We start from the raw sequence: 19,714 nt of genomic DNA, 5'->3' as shown, positions 1-19,714 counted from the left end.
ACATTAAATTAATAATTATATTATATTATTCAATTTTATAAGGCACAAAAAGCAATGACAGTGACAAGCATTGACAGTATGGAAATACATAAAACTAACAAACAATTTCTTCAACTTTTGCAAATGGACATAAATCAATTTTAAATGAATATATATATATTTAAAAATCCTTAATTACCTTAATTTGGACTGTAAGTGTGCATCTTGCTTAGAAAACCTGTAAGCGTGTCTTGAATGGAGAGGTATAATCTATTGTGCTCGTGTTGCTTAATTTTGTTTCAGGATTAGTCAAGTTCTGGTTTCACTTCAAAAAAATCTGCGTTTTGAAACACTGGGGAGGGGAATGATTTTTACCGGCTGTACAAATTATGGACAAAACCTTTTCCTGGCCAAAAGGTCAGGTGCTATAGTAAGTTGGAAAGAGAAGTTAAATCATTGCAATATAAACTTTTAGGATATGTTTTTACTCTGACAGATGGGAGTCAGAACGTTTTTTTTAACTTGTTTTGTTTCTGAAGAAATGAGTTGTGCTATACTGAATATTCCTCCTTAGCATCAATGCTGTTAGACCACAAAAGTTTCTGAGGGGAAGAGAAAGTAAAACACACACACACACACACTCTCACTAAAAGAACAAAATCACATTCACATCAAGTATTGTTCCTTTACCTTAAAAACAGTTTTAAGTTTGTGAATTTATCATTTGATTCTGTCGTCTTGCTTTTGATGTATGTTACAGCAGCAATAAACATATTTGCACAATTTAGTCAGACTCAAAGATGCAAACCATCAAAGTATCATTAATTTGAAATATAGCTTTCTTGTATTTTATATATATTTATATTTCAATCTCCTCACACTCTGTCTTACCTGCCTCAGTCACAGTCCCACTGATGGGCCATTAGCAGCTTTAGGGGAGGGCCCTTTGTCTCTCAGGTGAAAACCCCTAATATTCAAGCCCATTACCACTCCCTCGCATATTGGCTTTCGATCACAAAACATGTCTTCAAAACAATTTTCACATAATTGTGAAGTAAATATTCTGGCCTGCAAGACTGATTACTCAAAAGTCTTATTCAGGACGATTTAATGTGGGTTTTATGGCCTTATTTCGGCTACATTTTTTTTCCCCAAAACTTACTAAACACGCATAATTTTTTTTTCTAAAAAATGCAAACATGTACATCCACGTGTATTATTGTAGCATAGTTTGTGCTGAATACAAAAAAAATACATGTTGGTCAATAGTATGTTATAAGTAGCTGAAATAAGCACAAATATCAGGGCATGTCAAAACATCTCAAGGGCCCCAAAATCACCTCAGGCCCCAGAGGGTTCAAATAATACATGCCATATTAAATTATTCTCAATAATAATTTAAAAAAATATAGCTCTAGCATTATATTGACACATGGCATTTTTTATTATATTATTTTAAGTTATTTTAAGACTTATAATTATTTTAATTTTTTATTTTTGAGAGTAACTAAATACTTTTTAGCCAGTGCAGATTTTTTTTAGTCATTCTATGGCTTTTTAAAACTTGTCATTCACAAGATAACCTTCTACAAAATATTACAGATATTTATTAATATTTAAAATTAAGTATGCTTGATTATATCATCTTTGTCCATTTAACAAGGAATCATCCTATATATATATATATATATATATATATATATATATAATAGATAAATACATTTCTGCATTAAACAAAGCGTGCATTAAAGGTATAGATTTTATCAGTGTGTATTCACTGGGAATCGAACCCATGACCTAGAGTGCCATACTGTACTCTACAAGTTGGGAAACAGGAAGTAATCTCTCCAAAAAAAACAGTTTCACAGATTCATTAAGAGTAATTAAAGTTCAACCTGAACTCACAAAGTTTTTCATTAAACTAGCAGGTTTCAAAACCATTTCCAAGCTTTCATTTAACATTAAATACAAAGCATTTGAACTTAAACTCTCATCCCAATTTCTCTCCCTTTTGCAGCTACATACCGGCAGCAGTTGAATCTCAGTGAAAGAGATGACTTTAACCACACAGCAGCGGCTCATGGTCCAAACAGCCTGCAGTCTTGCCCTTAAACCACAACCCAAGAAGAGATGGAGTCACTCAGTCCAGTGTGAATGCAACCCGGTTGGGAAAGCAGAAGGATAACTAAGCTTGTGTGTGTGTGTGTCTTTCCTGAGCTGTGTGTGCAGAAACACTGGCCTGGAGAGGAAGGCATGACACATCAGCTTTCTCAGCTCTCCAGCTTCCTCTGTACAGGATCGTTCCTGCTCTAGTGGTCAGCCAAAGGCCTGACGGAGGCAGAATTTCAGGTGCTAGAGACTCTGAGCGTTTTGTTCTTGATGCTTCCTGTCTGACCATCTTTACAGCCTTACTCAGCACATTCCCCTGAGAGGTTATCTCTTTGGCGCACACACGATGTACATAAAAATTAATCAAACGAAACAAGTGTGGACACACTTGCTTGCATGTGCACTCACGTTCACTACACCAACAATTACACAAGGCCAAAGCAGTGCAGAGTGCTGCTTGCTGAAGCCTCTTGGGTTAAAATTACTGAGCAAAGCTTGGCTGAAGCACATTATTTTGACAGTTTTTCATTCAATTTTGTCTTCCAGGCCAATTTGTTTCCAGGCTTTTTTCCCCACAGTCTGCAGTATTGTTTGTTTCTCTGTACAAATACTACAAATCTGCCATACTGCTAGTTTAAACAACAAAGTCAAACTCATGTTTAGCAGTGTCAGTGTTTTTGAGGTGAGGCAGATGAAGAATTTGGAAGCCTATTTCCGCCTCAAAGGAAAAATCAATAAATAAAATAAGAAATAATCAAATTGTGAAAGTCACATTGTGAGATTTAAATTGGCAATTGACTCTTCGCAAAACCCTGCCCTCCTTAGTTACTGTTGCTATGTCCGACAAGCAATGCCACTCTCACAGTACACATCATTTTCTCAAGCAATGAAAAGTTGAAGCAAAGAGGAAACTGACAACACGCCAACAGACAAGACAGAGCAGGTTACTTCTGGTATGAAACAAACTCTCAGCTTTCAAATTTAAGAAATTCAAACAATAAATAACGTTTTGTGGCTCTTTAATGTGTCGTGAAAGATTGCTGTATTGCCTCCATTTACGCTGTACGTTCGTCTTTTCATATTTACTAAGCACAAAAATAAATATGAACATCAGAACGTATTTTATTTCAAACGCAGAAACACAATTTTTCAAGCTCAAGTCCACTGAAGTTAATCTACGCTCCTCTGATTTGTTTGTTGGACAGGTTTGCCGTTATGATTGGTCAGACTGCCTGTCAATCAAGCTCTTTGTAAAGGGTTAATTATGAGAAATTAAGTTGCAATAGCGAGATAATATATGCACTTTTGAGATATGGAGTCATATATATGAGATATAAAGATGAAATATTGGGAATCAATTAGTACTTGTGTGATATAAATTTGCAGTTGTGTAATATGGAACCATATTGTGAGATTAAAGTCACAATTTGGAAATATAAAGATCCAATTATTAGAAATTAAGTAGAAAATGGGAGATATCAAGCCACAATTGAGCAATAAAAGTTGCAAATATGAGAAATGATGTCACAATTTTTTACTGGTGCTTTTGTGCTACAGTAATATAAACTAATCTGAACAATCACGAACATTATAAAAGTAGTATCTCAAATGCTGTAGATGGTTTGTGGCATCTGAACTCTTCTTGAAAGCCAGAAGATGCTTTGGAGAGTGTTGAAATCATTGCAGAGCTCTAAAGTAGACAGGACGTGTGTATCAGCATCCTTTTGTTGCCTTGTTTCCTGTGTTAAAGGAAATGCTGAGGAAAGTTTCTAGTAATGGGCCAGAGTGCCTTTGAACCTGTGTGTGTGTTTCTGTATGTGTTTGTATATTTACTCCTTACTGAAAGTCCTGGTTGGCCATTTTTCCATGTTTTTCTCTGGGCCCGGTCTGAAATCTCACCTTTGTTAGTCCCACATACAGTATGTATAAAACATGAGCTACTTCCTGTAAGAGTTGGGCTGCTTCGGAGTCAAGACTTCAAAGTCCAGCTCACACATCTGAGAGCTGTTTTATCCAAGTAGAAAAGGAATGCATAATAAGCAGAAGACTTCAATGATTCATATATAAATTAAATATTACACTCATTTTAACTATGATAGGAGTGCCAAACTGTCCTCCCTGAGCTCAGTGCTGCAATCTAGTTTATCAACAAAAAGAAATATAGTATGTGAAAGATCATTTATACATGAAATTCACCTGAGGTCACTGTTTCCTACAACGAAAGCACATAAGCCGCTGTTAAAATTAAGATTTTTTTTTTAAGGTTTGTTATTAAATAATTAGTCGAAGAATCTTGAAAAAAACATTGCAGTTTACACAAAAATATTAAACTGACTGTTTTTAATAATAAAAGGAAGAAATGTTTCTTGAGCAGCAAATCAGTCATGATGCTGAAAATTCAGCTTTGGATCACAGGAATCATTTATATTAATAAATTACAAAATTTAAACAGAAAACACTTATTTTAAATTGTGTTAATATTTCACAATATTACTGTTTTTAGCTGTATTTTCAATCAAAAGCAGCCTTGGTGAATAGAAGTGACTTCTTTCAAAAAATATTTAAAAACAATTAGATCTCAAGCCTTTAAAATGTATTTTTTTATTTTATTATTTTAAATATTTTATTTTAAAATGTTATTGTGCTTGTATTCTTTATTATTATTCCTTAAAATAAATGCCAGTTGGTTGGTTGGCCATTTTGTTATCAAATGCAATGATTTTCATACATTTTTGAGCAAGACTTCAAAAGTGAGATATATATATATGAACACTTTTGAATATAAAACTCTATTGTATGCATCTTTACAAGACTCTACATACTTGGGACAGGTAACGTCTTGCAGAAAAAGGTTCAAAGATTGTTGGCAGTGTTACCCAAACAGCCTCATAGGCTGCTTAATAGGTTTGTGCATTTAAGAGTGGGATGAATAGAAACTTGGTTCCCCCAGAAAAGATGTGATTATGTCTAATGCGATTTTCTATTTAAATCAATTAGCCTCTACTCCTTCAGGGACGACAAGGCAACCCGTTCACAGGCACACCTGAGAGGAATTCACTGTACCCCGTCCCATTCAGATCCACCGTCCCTGTGCGCGGGCAGATTTAATTGCAGACCTAATACAAACAGCGACTCTAAAACACATTCAAATGCACCGAAAAGTAGCTGCAGTGAATCTGATCATTTAACTGCTTTCATTAGAAAATTTATCCTCAATAGTTGGGGGTCGAACCACTTTTCTTACGCGTCTAACCGTATCCCATGATCTTCTAACTCGGCCCCCCGCTTTGCACTGATCCCCTTAAAAACACAAAATGACCAAACTGAATCACATGACTTCCCTCCACACACCAGACTCACAAAAAGGACCCAGCGTGCTCAGAGCAAGGGCTTATGGGTAAGCTGTGGTTTTGAAAGGCCTTCTTTATCTGGGTTTGGGCTAATCACTGGGTTGAATCACCTAAATGGATTTGCCTGCACTGTTACTTTTTGGCTGTGGATAGTTGTGTTATTATGACAGATCATAAGTTAATTTCAGGGTTAGGAATGCCTGAAGACATTTCTGATGCACACAAACATAGCGAGCGGATAGAAAGCAATATAAGCATTAATGAACGTGCACTATATAAATGTACATTACTGTTAAAAAGTTTGGAGTCAGTAAGAAAGTAATACTTTACATTGATCAAAAGTAACAGTAAATTCTGTTCTTCTAAACTTTATACAAATCAAATTATCACAGTTTCCCCAAAAATATGAAGCGGTACAACTGTTTTTAACACTGATGATGATGATGATGATGATAAGAATATTTCTTGAGAAGCAAATCAGCATATTAGAATGATTTCTGAAGGATCGTGTGACGCTGAAGACTGGAGAAATGATGCTGAAAAGTCAGGTTTGTATCACAGGAATAAATTAAATTTTAACATTTTGATCAAATAAATGCAGCCTTGGTGAGCACGAGACTTCAAATCTTTGAACATTTATGCATTTTCCAATTTTAGTCAGATTTTGTCCACTGTTTACTCATCCGCCACTGTAAACCGAACACTGAGGGATGTGTTACAAGCCAAAGTTTAACACTTAAGCTTAGATTTCTGTTCAAATCACTAAGCTTAAGTATGAGGAATATAGTAAAAGCAAACACGGCTATTTATATTAATATATACTGATTTATCATGGCTGGAAACTATATTACGGACTCCTCAATATCAGACCGCACTGCTTATTTTGAGTACTTAAGCTCTCAGGTCATTGTCTGGTCTGTCTGTTGTAAAATAACTGAACACAATCAATCCATTTTACTTCAAATGTCATGAAAGACTGAAAGGGTAGATTAAATGTGGCCTTTAAACACAGACTCTCGTCTTATCTAAATGGAAGAATTTACATAAAGTGTCTAAACTCTTATTTATGAGTGTAAGATGAAAGCTGTATCAAAAGTTTAACAGGCTGTCGCTCCAGATATCCGCACAATTGCTGGCATTATCCTGAAATTTGAGTTTACGATGCGAGTGATCGTATGGCCTGTGGTCCAGAGTAAAATATATTTAACTGTACAATCTTTTTTTTTTCCAAGTGCACACAAAGTGCATTTGTGGGCTAAATTTGCAATGTTCAAAAGCTTTAGCTTGAGATATATTCATTATGGCTGAAATCTAATTGTGTAAAATGAAATAATGCAATAGCTGTTTAATGAAGACTAAGCAGAAAATTGGATCAACTTTGACCTTACCCGAACTAATAATACGCGGTTTGAAGAGCAACAAAGAAACTTTTGTGTCCACGTTCTCTTTAAGTCAGTGTCATTTATATGTGTGTGTGTGTGTTGTGACTGTGGAGAATCTACACAGCGTCCATGTGCATGTGTGGACATACACAGAGGCACAAGTGTGTATCTGATTGTGCCGTAACATGCGTGACACGTTAAAGCAGCCATGGCTGTCTCAAATAATGTAAAAGCCTTCAGTCATCACAATGAGGCGCGTAAATCTACTGATAATCCACACGCACACATACAGTAAGTTTGTTTATACACAGTTCTGTCCATACTACACTCAACATTCTAGCTCCATTTCTACTCAGACGTCACTGAATTGTCCTCAAATTGGGTTAAATTGAATTAAATGCACATTATTGCATTGCGTAGCTACTCGAAACAAAGGTTTATTCACAAAACCTATAAATATCAGCTCATTGACAGTGTTATCAAAGAGAGGGTGAACTTTTCATATTTCAGACCTCTTCTCTGTTACGACTTAATCAAATGAATTGTAATATCCAGACATTTCTTTAAAGATTAATATACCGATTTTGCGATTTAAATTGGATCATTGTAATTTCCTTCCACAGACCGAACTCTCCATACTCTCTCCCGGGACAAATTGATTAATCAGCACAGCCTGAGTTGAATTTGATGGTGGAGTAGAAGAACAGACGCTAGTACAAAGTGGCCAGTGTAATGGCCTCTCATGTTCAGGATTGAATGAAAGGCCTTGTCCATCTGGCTGGAACAGAGGCTGATCTGGACTGGCATGGAGGAAATCACCTCTGATTTGTAGTGTGTCAGCTAAGGTATTTTGGGGTATGTTGGGAAATTGGATACCGCAAGATAGAGGTTTATTACACAACAGGTGCATCAACTGCAGCTGGCCCGAAGAGTATTTTAAGCCACATGTCTGAATGTCACTGCATTAGCTAACAAAACATTAAACCAAGTAGCATCTGTAAAGGAATGCTAAAAGGCCTACACATTTATATAGAAGCCCATTTTAGCTTCAACAATAAAAATCTCATAATTGACTTTATTTGTAGGAATTATATTTCACAATTGTGAATGCATGTCACAGTATGATTAATATATCTATACAATAACTCTCAATTAACCGTTTCTCAATATTATGACTATCTCACATAATTGTGGCATTATGTGCCACAAGTGCAACTTCATTTTTTGTAACTAACTAAAGCAATGCAAAAAAAGGAATTTATTTATCATAATAATGACTATTTCTCCTTATTGCAATTTTATATTTCACAATTATAACTTTGTTTCTCATGATACGGCTTTATCTTAAAATGTGACTTCACAGCTCTCAACTTTCACTGTTTCTTATTAGTATGACTATATCTTACAATTGCTACTTTTTCTTATTACTGTGTATCTTACAGTTGTGACTTACAATTACCATTTCTCGTCATTTTAACTTCATTTCTTGTGATTGCAATTTTATATTTCATGTTTAATATGAGCATTTTATATGAATTTACTAGTCTATTATACTAAATATTATTAAATATTTAAGATGGAATACTGATATCATACTCAGAAATCTCACTGAAATTCTTAAGATTTGTGAAGTGATTTTGTTGTGCTTGTTTGTGTGTGTAAGATTGATTATACTTGGTAGTTAGAGGTGTGCGATATGACGATTTTTGATCGTGGACGATTAAAATGTCTCCACGCCACAGTCTGCTTTTGAAGAAATATCGCAGTGTTGTGCTAGAGCGCATATTCTATCAGATGCAGTTCTGGCGCCTCCGCCTCAATACAATGCGACATACATTCACATCAAATGTTAACTCTGCAGTAGAGTTACGCTCACGGGACACTGCACTTATTCTCAATCGCAAAAGTGCATTATCTGTATCTGCTTTAAAGCCTTGACGGTTAAACATTTAAAAAAAAAAAAAATAATTAAAATGTCACGTGCTGTTCTGACATGTGCTTTTTCTGAGTGCATAACTGTTACATCTGAAGCACGCGCACAAGAACCTGTCAAACAGTACCTGATTACTAAACTAAGTTGTCTTTTGCGTCTAATACTGTCAAAAACACTCACAGTTAGTCTAAATTGAAAGTAAACAGTTGAGAGCGAAACAATGCGTGCAGCTCATAAAGCGCCAGAGCTAAACATGCTGCCGCTTGTCATTAAAGAGATAGTTCACCCAAAAATGTAATTTACGTCATTATTTACTCACTCACACGTTGTCTCAAACCTGTAATAATTTCGTTCTTGTGCTGAACACAAAAGAATATTTTGAAGAATGTGGGTAACCAAACAGTAGCTGGTCCCCATTGATTTTGATAGTAGGAAAAAATACTATGGAAGTCACTGGGGACCAGCAGCAACTGCTTTGGTTACCCACATTCTTCAAAATAACTTCAACAGAATTATTCAGAATGTTCAACAGAACAACAAAACTAATTCAGGTTTAAAACAACTTGAGTGAGTAAATGATGGTATAAATATAAAACACTATGGCAGAATTAATAGACAGATGGCAGAATTTTCATTTTTGGGTGTTAATAAAACAACAAAACGGAGAAAAATCACTCGATGCTCATGACTGATTAATTTTAATAGTTACTTTAAAAAAGTTTAATTGATGTATATAGTGTTTTATTTTAATATTTGTTCATTAAGTTTCCTGAATGTTACCGTACATGAAAAATAAAGCACTGTTTGTTTTATTTGTAAATTATGTGTATTTGTAATGTATACCTTTGTTCTTATTTTCTATCAAAGATAAAATAAGGAGAGAGATTTTTATCTTCGCCCACTTTGGCCTAAATGTCTGCCATTCGTTTTTATTTAATATTTTGTTACCTTGCAAGTGTTTTTTTTTTTAAATAAGAATATTTGTTTGACTACTGCTCAGGCAAATTGCAAAATGTAAAACCAAAATGACAAAGACTTGTGATAAAATTGCGAATCGTGATATTCCGGAATAAAATGGTGATATGATATTTTTGCCGTATCGCTCACCCATAACTTGTGCTACAACCGTTTGGCCTGTGCTACAAAACTTTCAACTTCTGTAGCACCAGTGCTATGTGCAAAAAAAGTTTTACATGCAGCCCTGGGTGTCACGAATCTGGTCTGACTTCTGTTTACTCGCCACCAGAGGTCACTCCTCCATCACATTGACTCTTGCACCACACCACTGTTGCACTTCACCCACGAACTACAATTCCCATCATCCATTGCACTGACCACACATATACAGCTGATTGCACTAATCACGCTCACACCTGAGAACTATCACACAATCACACACCCTACTTAAACCATGGACTTCCTCTTCCTCTCTGCCGAGTATTGTCCTGCGTATTCTGTTAATCCTTCTGTGTTTATGTCTAGCTCTGAATATAACCCTCTCCAAGTGTTGCCATTCTGTGTGTATGTCTAGCTCTGAGTCTTTATATTTAACCTTATAACTTTATTTCTCACATTTGTGACTTGTCACACAGCATAAATCTGTTACTTTTTTATTTTAAAGGCAGAAATGGGCTTTAATATTTTTTAACAGCTTTGAACCAATGAGATTGATACATGTTAAATGTATTGATATCAATGAGGATTTATGAATGCTGAGTCATTTGTGCTGAAGAACAATTCCTTTTCTAATTTCTTTCCTCCTTTAAGTTCTCAACTGGCATTTTCACATGCCCAGAAGTCTTTTGAATTCCTATAAACCAGTGTAATGGCTTTAACGGCTGTCAAATAGTGAGAATGTATATTTCAAACCATGCCACCGCAATGACGAACAATAACACTCTGCATTGGAGGGAATCCCACATTCTTGAGGGGCTTTCGCTTTTTGTTTCTCATCTTGTTTTTCTCTCAGCTGAGTACTTGGGTGACGTTAATATGAGACGATGCTTCTCTTTTCATCACTGCAGGGTGTTCCTCAAACCAAAAGCCTGACTTTAAGACCTATTAGGTTATTAAGTGGCTGATATGGCACACCCAGGTATGGGAAAACCACCAAAGTCAATCCTGTACCGCGCTGTAGTGAGGTGGAGGGTGTTCGTCTGAGTATGTTAGGTTTGTAATGAACCGTTATGAGATATTTTACTTCATCACGTGTTGGCAACTTTAACATTTGGACTCTGGCAGTTGAGTTTAGCTCGTATATGCGTGAGCAGAGCTAACTGCACGTGATAAGCAAGGACAACACGAGTCAGGACATTCTCTGCCACTGAAAAAAAACATGAAAGCAGCGCTGCAAAGGCACATGCTTTTATTTACACACTGACAAGCGATGCACAACATCAAGTCCAAAAATATGTAATATCTTGTTTTCTCTGCTCAAAAACTTTTTAACGTTCCCATCTGTATTCCTATCTGATTTTAACGGAAGGCTTTCATTAATTGTAAGATTAAGTAAATGATAAAGAGATGGATTTTTTATTTTTTTGGACATTTATGAAATTTATAGGAGAATGTTTGGAAGTGCTACTCGTCATAGTAGTGTTTGAGTATTTCTTTCTTTCTTTTTCCAATATATAACATCCAGTTACCCAAGTACCCCCTACTTTTCAAAATGTTACGTAAAAATGCACATCAAATTAAAGGACTGTAATCTTATGGCTGCTGTCACATTAGTTAAGGACATTTTTGAAGCAAAAAAAAAATGAAGCGTAAAATGAGCCGTCACTGTACCACACGCAACACCAATGATACAATTATATGAATTACATTATCTAGATTGAATTTACTTTGTCAAATGTAGCATAACACTGACACATTATATATGTTTATCATTATACAGCTAGTTTGTAATGCGATTTTTCATTGAAATTTAATTTGATGCAACACAGGAAAGATTTTACGGATTAAAAAAAAAACTTTCTGTTCTCTGATGTTTGCAGATATTAGCACTTTCTCCAAAATAATAAACTTTATATGACCAGCATATAAACAGTAACTCAATCTACTATGTATGATTCTAGAATAGAAAGCATTAAATGCTAAATTGACTTACCGGACCGTACCAGTTATATTCCAGCATTTTGATTTTACGAATGAGTATAGCTCTCAAAAGCCAAACTGTCGCCCTCTATGGCACAACAATATCACACATTACTTGTGTAGACTCATCTGCGGGTACCTCTAAGCCATCGACACACACCCCGAGCCTGTTTAGCACTCCTAAGCTTACAACCTGTTGATAATGAACCTGAACCTATTATTTTGAGTCAATGAATTGAAAGAAATGGGGCAAGGAATGAAAGCCACAGGGCCAATTACTGACGCTCTTTGATGTATTATTCTCCCTCACTCACTCAAATGGCTCTGCACATTTTGTCTTCATCCTCTGTTTTTCATTAATTATTCTGTTGGGGTCTGAGTTCGGCCGGCTAATTGTGCAGACGGTCCAGCTTTGAGAATGGCAGCCATTCTCCAGAAGCTGACACCCTCTCTGGCTGTGCTCAGCCACCTTGCATTATGCCAATTAATCCAATTCTTTGAAAAAAATATATTTCTCTCTTTCTACCTCTTCTTTTGTCATTTATAATCTCTGAGAGTTATTGGGGGTCTTGGACTGACTGGGAGTTTGTTAGGTCAACTACAGTAATAGTTTAGTGTGGTGACACATGAAGAGCTTTATTCTACTTACTGTATAACAACTCATAACCTGGGGAATGTTTAGGGAATTTATTAATTTATACTTTGTTTTTTAAATCAGGTCTTTTACAGAAATCTCAAATTTGACTAAATATTCATTGCAAAAAAATGCTGTTTAGGAGGACAACTTAGGGAAACATTGTTAATAATAACATATTAATTTTGCTACATTTATTATATTTCATATTTATAAGACTATTGATTATATTTACTATTAAATTCACTATTATATGAATGAATAATATAATATTTTATCATTTACTGTTATATTCCCAATATTATATTGAATACTGAAATTGAACTATTTACAAACAAACAAATGTAAATAAGTTTTTAAAATAAATAAAATACTAAAATACTTAAAGTAATGAAACTACTGATTCACAACTTTCCTAGTTTTACATTCAGAATTACTGGACAAGGATTTTATTTACCATGAAATAATACATTTTAATATCTTTGAGCTGAGCATAAATAGAAATGTTTATTAATTAATTCCTTCATTGTTAATTAATTTTCAAGACCATTTCAGGCGTGGAAATTTGGATTTTAAATATCCCTGATATTTCTAGATTTGCAAGAAACAAGGAACTCAAACATATTAGGAGTGCTTTTAGATTTCAGATTTCATCACACCTGGATCATAAAGAACAACAGAATAATCAGATAAATCAGATGAATAAATCAAATCAGTCAGGTGCAATTCAAGATGCAGAGAGAATTGATGAACCAGTAAATGTGTGCAGTTGTTGATTTTTTTTTTAAAATCAGATTTGTGATCTAAACATGCAAAACACTGGCAAATAACACCAAATGGCTTTTCACACTATGCTTGACCCTGGGTTAACGTGTTGACTCTGAGTTACAGACACTTTTAATTAGGTTCTAAGCCATGTTTCACAACATAACAGCCATGTTTGTAATTTTGAATGGTGCTTATCAAGGGGAGTAAATAGGGGGGTGAGCCAGGAATGCAGTGCAACATGGAACAAGATAACCTCCATATTTCCAATCTCACTTTTTTTTAATGTATGTAGCCTTGAAACTACATGGCTTTTCCACAGTGTGAGCCAATTGATCACACATATTAGACTGCTTTCACCCCTGTTATGGCTATAAAAGTGGCTTTTCTTCACACCAGGATAGTGACACAGAACAGCCAGAGTATCACACCAGCCAATCCCAGCGCACTCCCTCACCAGAGTTCTAATCACATATACCTGCCTCTCATCAGCACACTCATTAGATTGGCTTTATAAGCAGTTCCATCACGTCACTTCAACGTCCGGTCTCGTTCACATATATTGGACTCTTCTCTATGCAAGTCTACCTATTGAGTATTTATTGTCAAGTGTTATTTCCTGTACTTACCTCCTGTGTTTCTCCAGCGTGTATTCCTCGTCTTCCAAGTTGCTGATTAAGTTCCTGTTGTGGATTCTCACGCCAGTTCAACCTTCCACGATCTCCTGGTTCAGTAAGCCACGGATACCATCCCCCGTCTCCTCAAGTTGTCCGAAGTTACATACTTTGAATACTCACCTGAACCACCTGCTCATTCTGCTGTCCTGTTTAAATAAACTAACATTCCTCTCACGTCCTGGGTATACTTCTGTAACAGAAGACCGGACCCTTACACGGAGAAGGATCGCCGGCAGAATGAGTCGCCCAGATCCGTTCCAGGAGATCGTGGATAATCTCCGACGGGTACTATCCACCACCACCGCCACCTCCAGCTGTCACCTCCGTCACCACAACAACTTCTTCGCCTCCTGTGATCGTAAGTTCCATGGCCAAACCAGCACCCTTCTCTGGTCTGGCGGAGGAGTGCAACGGATTCCTCCTACAATGCTCGCTGGCCCTGGCAATGCAGCCGCAGGTTTTTACTACCGAGAATGCTAAGATCTCGTTCATCATATCCCTGCTGACAGGGCGAGCGCTCCAGTGGGCCGAAACCATCTGGTCCCAAACTGGTCCAGCCACTCAGTCATTGGATAACTCCATCGCTCATATCCGGGAATTGATGTCAATTGATGAATATGCTCTTCAATTCAGGACTCTAGCAGCCGCCAGTGGTTGGAACGAGTGCTCGCTACTCACCACCTATCGGCAGGGATTGGAACCCAATCTGCGACTGCACCTCGCTGCTTACGATGACTCCATCGGGCTCGAGCGTTTCATTCAGCGGTCTCTCAGAGTTTCCAGACGTATGCAATCTTGTATGGAGGGTCAACTTTCCGCCGACCAGAGAACATCAGCCCTCCAGAATCAGAGCACGAACCTATGCAACTCGAATCTACCAGACTTTCCCTGGCTGAGCGACAGAGGCACCTGACTCACGGATTGTGCCTCTATTGTGGAGCCCCAGGGCACATAATCTCCATTTGCCCAACCCGTCAATATGAAGCCACTCTCTACTATCGTCCTACTTACTGCCTCCGGTGTCTCCATTTCAGTTAATGCCCTTCTCGACTCCGGCTCGGCAGGGAACTTCATATCAGGTGCCCTCTGTCGCCAACTTCACCTCCCAACCACGACCACGCAAACCAATTACCAAGTCCAATCAATAACCGGTAAACCCCTCAGTCGAAGATACGTGTGCAGTCGTGTTGGTCCTCTCCAGCTAACAGTCGGTCAACTACATCAAGAAAAACTCCAACTTCTGGTTCTGGAGGAGTCCACCGCTGATGTAATATTAGGGCGTCCGTGGTTAGTGCAGCATAATCCCATCCTCTCCTGGGAATCTGGTGAAGTCCTGAAGTGGGGCGAAAGATGCTTTCCTGTTTCCCTCAGATGCCTCAACCTCCTGCTCCTAGCTCCTTCCAGTCTGTTCAACCTCCATCGAGAGTCCTGTGGAGAAACAGTCAGTTGACATTCCAACTTGCTATGCCCCCTTCAGCGACGTTTTCTGCCCCAAAAGAGCCTCAAAGCTGCCTCCACATCGGCCATGGGACTGCGCCATAGATCTGCTTCTGGGTGAGTCAGTGCCCCGTGGAAGGATATACCCACTCTCCATTCCGGAACAGAAGGCCATGGAGGAGTATATTGAGGAGGCTCTCCAACAAGGTTACATCCGCCCTTCCACATCCCCTGCTGCTTCGAGTTTTTTCTTTGTAGCTAAGAAGGACGGAGGATTAAGACCTTGTATAGATTACAGAGCACTTAATAAAATTACCGTCAATTTCCGCTGTCCACTTCCCCTCGTCCCAGCAGCGCTAGAACACCTATGCAGAGCCAAAGTGTTCACCAAGTTGGACCTCCGCAGTGCCTATAACCTCCAGATACGTGAGGGGGACGAGTGGAAGACTGCGTTTGTGACCTCTACTGGGCACTACGAATATTGTGTTATTCCGTATGGCATAGTCAATGCCCCCTCCGTATTCCAGGATTTCATGCATGAGGTTCTCCGGGAGTTTGTACTAGTCTATATTGATGATATCCTCGTGTACTCCCGGAGCATGGCCGAACATCGCCACCACGTTGCGGAGGTCCTGAAACGCCTGAGGGAGCATAATCTCTACCTCAAAGCCAAAAAGTGCTCGTTCCATCAAGTCTTAGTGCAGTTCCTTGGCTACAACATCGACCACAATGGCATCCAGATGGACGAGGGGAAGGTAGCCGCCATCAAGGACTGGCCCACCCCCACAACCATCAAGGAACTGCAACGTTTTCTTGGCTTCTCCAACTTTTATCGGAGATTTATTCGTAACTACAGTACCATATCCAGTCCCCTCACTAATCTCCTCCAAAACAAACCCAAATCACTGTCCTGGTCTCCATCAGCTACAGAAGCCTTCCATAGACTCAAAGAAGCCTTTACTAGCGCTCCACTCCTCGTTCATCCCGACCCAGACCAACCATTCATCGTTGAGGTAGATGCCTCTACCACTGGCGTCGGAGCAGTGTTATCTCAGCAGCAGGGGATTCCAGCAAAACTCCATCCATGTGCCTTCTACTCCCGTAAACTCAGCCCGGCAGAGAGGAACTACGACATCGGAAACAGAGAGCTCCTTGCCATTAAGCTAGTGCTCGAGGAATGGAGACATTGGTTAGAGGGTGCTCAACAGCCATTCACAGTCTTGACCGATCACAAGAACCTAGAATACCTGCGCGACGCCAAAAGACTTAATCCACGTCAAGCCCAGTGGGCATTATTTTTTACCCGTTTCAATTTCTCCATCTCTATCGACCTGGTTCCAAAAACGTCAAAGCGGACGCCTTATCCCACATCCACACTCCCGATGATAATACCGAAGAACCTGAACCCATCCTTTCCATGAAGGTGATTGTCAACCCCATCCGATGGTCCCCGAGTTCTGTCCCCTCTTCCAATGTCTCCTCCAACACTCCACTGGGCTGTCCACCAGGACTTCAATATGTAACCAGGACCCAGCGCACTCCACTCATTCAATCAGCACACTCCTCTTTGGGCACTGGCCACGCAGGGGCCAATGCTACCCTCTCGCTGCTGAAGGACCGCTTCTGGTGGCCCAACGTGGCTCAGGACGTTAGAAGGTTCGTACAGGGGTGCTCAGAATGTGCTATATCTAAGAGCCCTCGCCATCTACCATCTGGCAAACTCCACCCGCTGCCTGTTCCTGATCGACCCTAGGAGTGGACTTTATCACGGACCTTCCACCTTCTAGTGGTAATACATACATCCTGGTGATTATTGATCGATTCTCAAAATCCTGCCGTCTTATTCCCCTCAAGGGACTCCCGACTGCCATGGACACTGCTGAACTGATGTTCAATCACGTTTTCAGATATTATGGAATCCCAGAGGATATTGTGTCTGATCGCGTACCCCAGTTAATTTCAAGAGTATGGAAAGCGATCTTCACCCTCCTAGGTGTGTCAGTCAGTCTCTCATCTGGTTACCATCCCCAGTTGAACGGGCAGACGGAGAGGAAGATACAAGAGATAGGACGTTTCCTACGAACCTTCTGCCAAGGCCACCAGAACTCTTGGAACCAGTTTCTGGGCTGGGCCGAGTATGCACACAACTCTCCTTGGTCTGGCGAACCATCGGATGTCCCATCGGTTGACCACTGGTTCCGAGAGAGCAAGAGGGTCTGGGACGCAGCTCACCACCAGCTGCAGAGGGCATTGCGCCGACGAAGGATGACTGCCGACCTAAGACGCTCCACAGCTCCGCATCTTATCAGCCTGGTCAGAAGGTCTGGCTCTCAACCAGGGACATCAAGATGCGCTTGCCCTGCAAGAAGCTTAGTCCCAGATACATTAGCCCCTTCACCATCATTAAGCAGATCAACCCGGTCACATATCAACTCAAATTACCTTCTCACTACAGAATTCATCCTACCTACCATGTGTCACTGTTGAAACCTCACCATCTCCCATTTCTGCCTCTACAGATCCTGGCCTGCCTGTTGAACCCCCCCTACCGTTAATCCTGGAGGACGGCACGGTTTATCAGGTTAATGAGATCCTGGATTCCCGGCTCCATGGTGGTCTTCTAGAATATCTGGTTGACTGGGAGGGCTATGGCCCAGAAGAACGGTCATGGGTCCCCAGAAACGACACTCTTGACCCTAGTCTGCTAGATACCTTCCATGCTGCTCATCCGGACCGCCCTGCTCCCCGAGGACGAGGTCGGCCACCACGACGTCGGGGTCCCCGGCCCTCAGGAGCAGGCCGTGGAGGGGGGGGGGGGGGGGTAATGACACAGAACAGCCAGAGTATCACACCAGCCAATCCCAGCGCACTCCCTCACCAGAGTTCTAATCACATGCACCTGCCTCTCTTCAGCACACTCATTAGATTGGCTTTATAAGCAGTTCCATCACCTCACTTCAACGTCCGGTCTCGTTCACACATATTGGACTCTTCTCTATGCAAGTCTACCTATTGAGTATTTATCGTCAAGTGTTATTTCCTGTACTTACCTCCTGTGTTTCTCCAGCGTGTCTTCCATCGTCTCCTCGTCCTCCAAGTCGCCGATTAAGTTCCTGTTGTGGATTCTCACACCAGTTCAACCTTCCACGATCTCCAGGTTCAGTAAGCCACGGATACCATCCCCCGTCTCCTCAAGTTGTCCGAAGTTACATACTCTGAATACTCACCTGAACCACCTGCTCATTCTGCTGTGCTGTTTAAATAAACTCTCTAACATTCCTCTCTTCGTCCTGGGTATACTTCTGTAACAGATAGTTCACGCTAAATGATTTGTATGGCATCTTCCATGTCGATCAAAACCGATCCCAGTTTCTCTCATCTTGCGCAAGACCTTTTCAAATTGTATGTAAGCATGGATTTAATTACTACAATAAAAAGCCTGTTGGGGGCCTGTGGAGAAACTCACTCACTGACAACACAGAGGATTCCACAAGGATTTAGAAAACAAAAGAAATATTATTCTAGAGATTAACTTTCCTCAATGGGAGGAATAGAGTAATCTGAATGAGATTAGGTATTGTTAATGACGTTCTCATCCTCAGATCTTGATTGGCATTTATCTGACTTCTTATAGGAAGCATTGGCCGTCTTTACTGGCTAATACTGGCCACTTTCCTGCTGGAGCATTTATACAAAATTGGAAGATTTATCACCAATATATGGTTTTATTTAACTGATTCCACAGAATAATTCTACTTTAATCATTCACATAATATTATTTAGATTTGATTATTTTATATTATTTATTTTATTTTATGATCGTCATGGTCTATCTCATAAGTGACTTGCACAGCCTAACTGGAGACAAACTCCTGTGTCTCCTTCAGTCATTTTGTCCAAAAGACGCCAGAAACTAATCAGTGTGGCCGAGCCATGACTCTGAGACATCGGCCTGGGGGTTTTGCGAGGGCCCCTGGTGATACACCATATTAAGGGCCACAGTGGCCCTGTTTGATACATGTCTTTCCATCAAACACAGACATAGACTCACTCAGATCAGAACCCAAAGGTCAGTCTGGACAGACAGATAGTATCTTTGAAGAGTCTAGTTCTCTCGCTTATTACCGTTTAATCAATACGATCAAAGCAATTCTATGTAGTGGAAAATCACGTGCAAGATCTGTCTCATAACAACAGACAATTATGCCACTGTTTTATAATCAGATTAATGACTCATATTATTAATGTTATTAATAAAATTTAAAATAATATAAATTGCTATTATTATTATTATTATTATTATTATTATTATACAGTGGATATAAAGTCTACACACCCCTGTTAAAATGCCA

At 39.3% G+C, this 19,714-nt stretch overlaps 1 protein-coding gene across 5 annotated transcripts in view; it reads right to left on the bottom strand.

Moving 5' to 3' along the window:
• Positions 1 to 19,714, bottom strand: part of LOC306859096 (transcription factor EC-like) — a 70,498-nt gene that overhangs the window by 13,192 nt on the left and 37,592 nt on the right. For 2 of the 5 annotated variants that reach the window (XM_079399928.1, XM_079399929.1), the window contains exon 1: positions 2,005 to 2,135. The exons of 2 other annotated variants lie outside the window; for them this stretch is intronic. In XM_079399928.1, coding sequence (XP_079256054.1) covers positions 2,005 to 2,061 — 57 coding nt within the window. In that variant the 5' untranslated portion in view covers positions 2,062 to 2,135. Of the gene's footprint in view, positions 1 to 2,004; positions 2,136 to 11,862; positions 12,054 to 19,714 lie in introns of those variants that run through there. One more of the 5 variants, XM_079399930.1, reaches the window with a different exon arrangement.

Source organism: Barbus barbus (genome assembly GCF_936440315.1).
Source record: "Barbus barbus genome assembly, chromosome: 39".
Taxonomy (NCBI): Eukaryota; Metazoa; Chordata; class Actinopteri; order Cypriniformes; family Cyprinidae; genus Barbus; species Barbus barbus.
The sequence above is the reverse complement of the archived record's forward strand: the minus strand, read 5'-3'. Positions and strand labels throughout refer to the sequence as shown.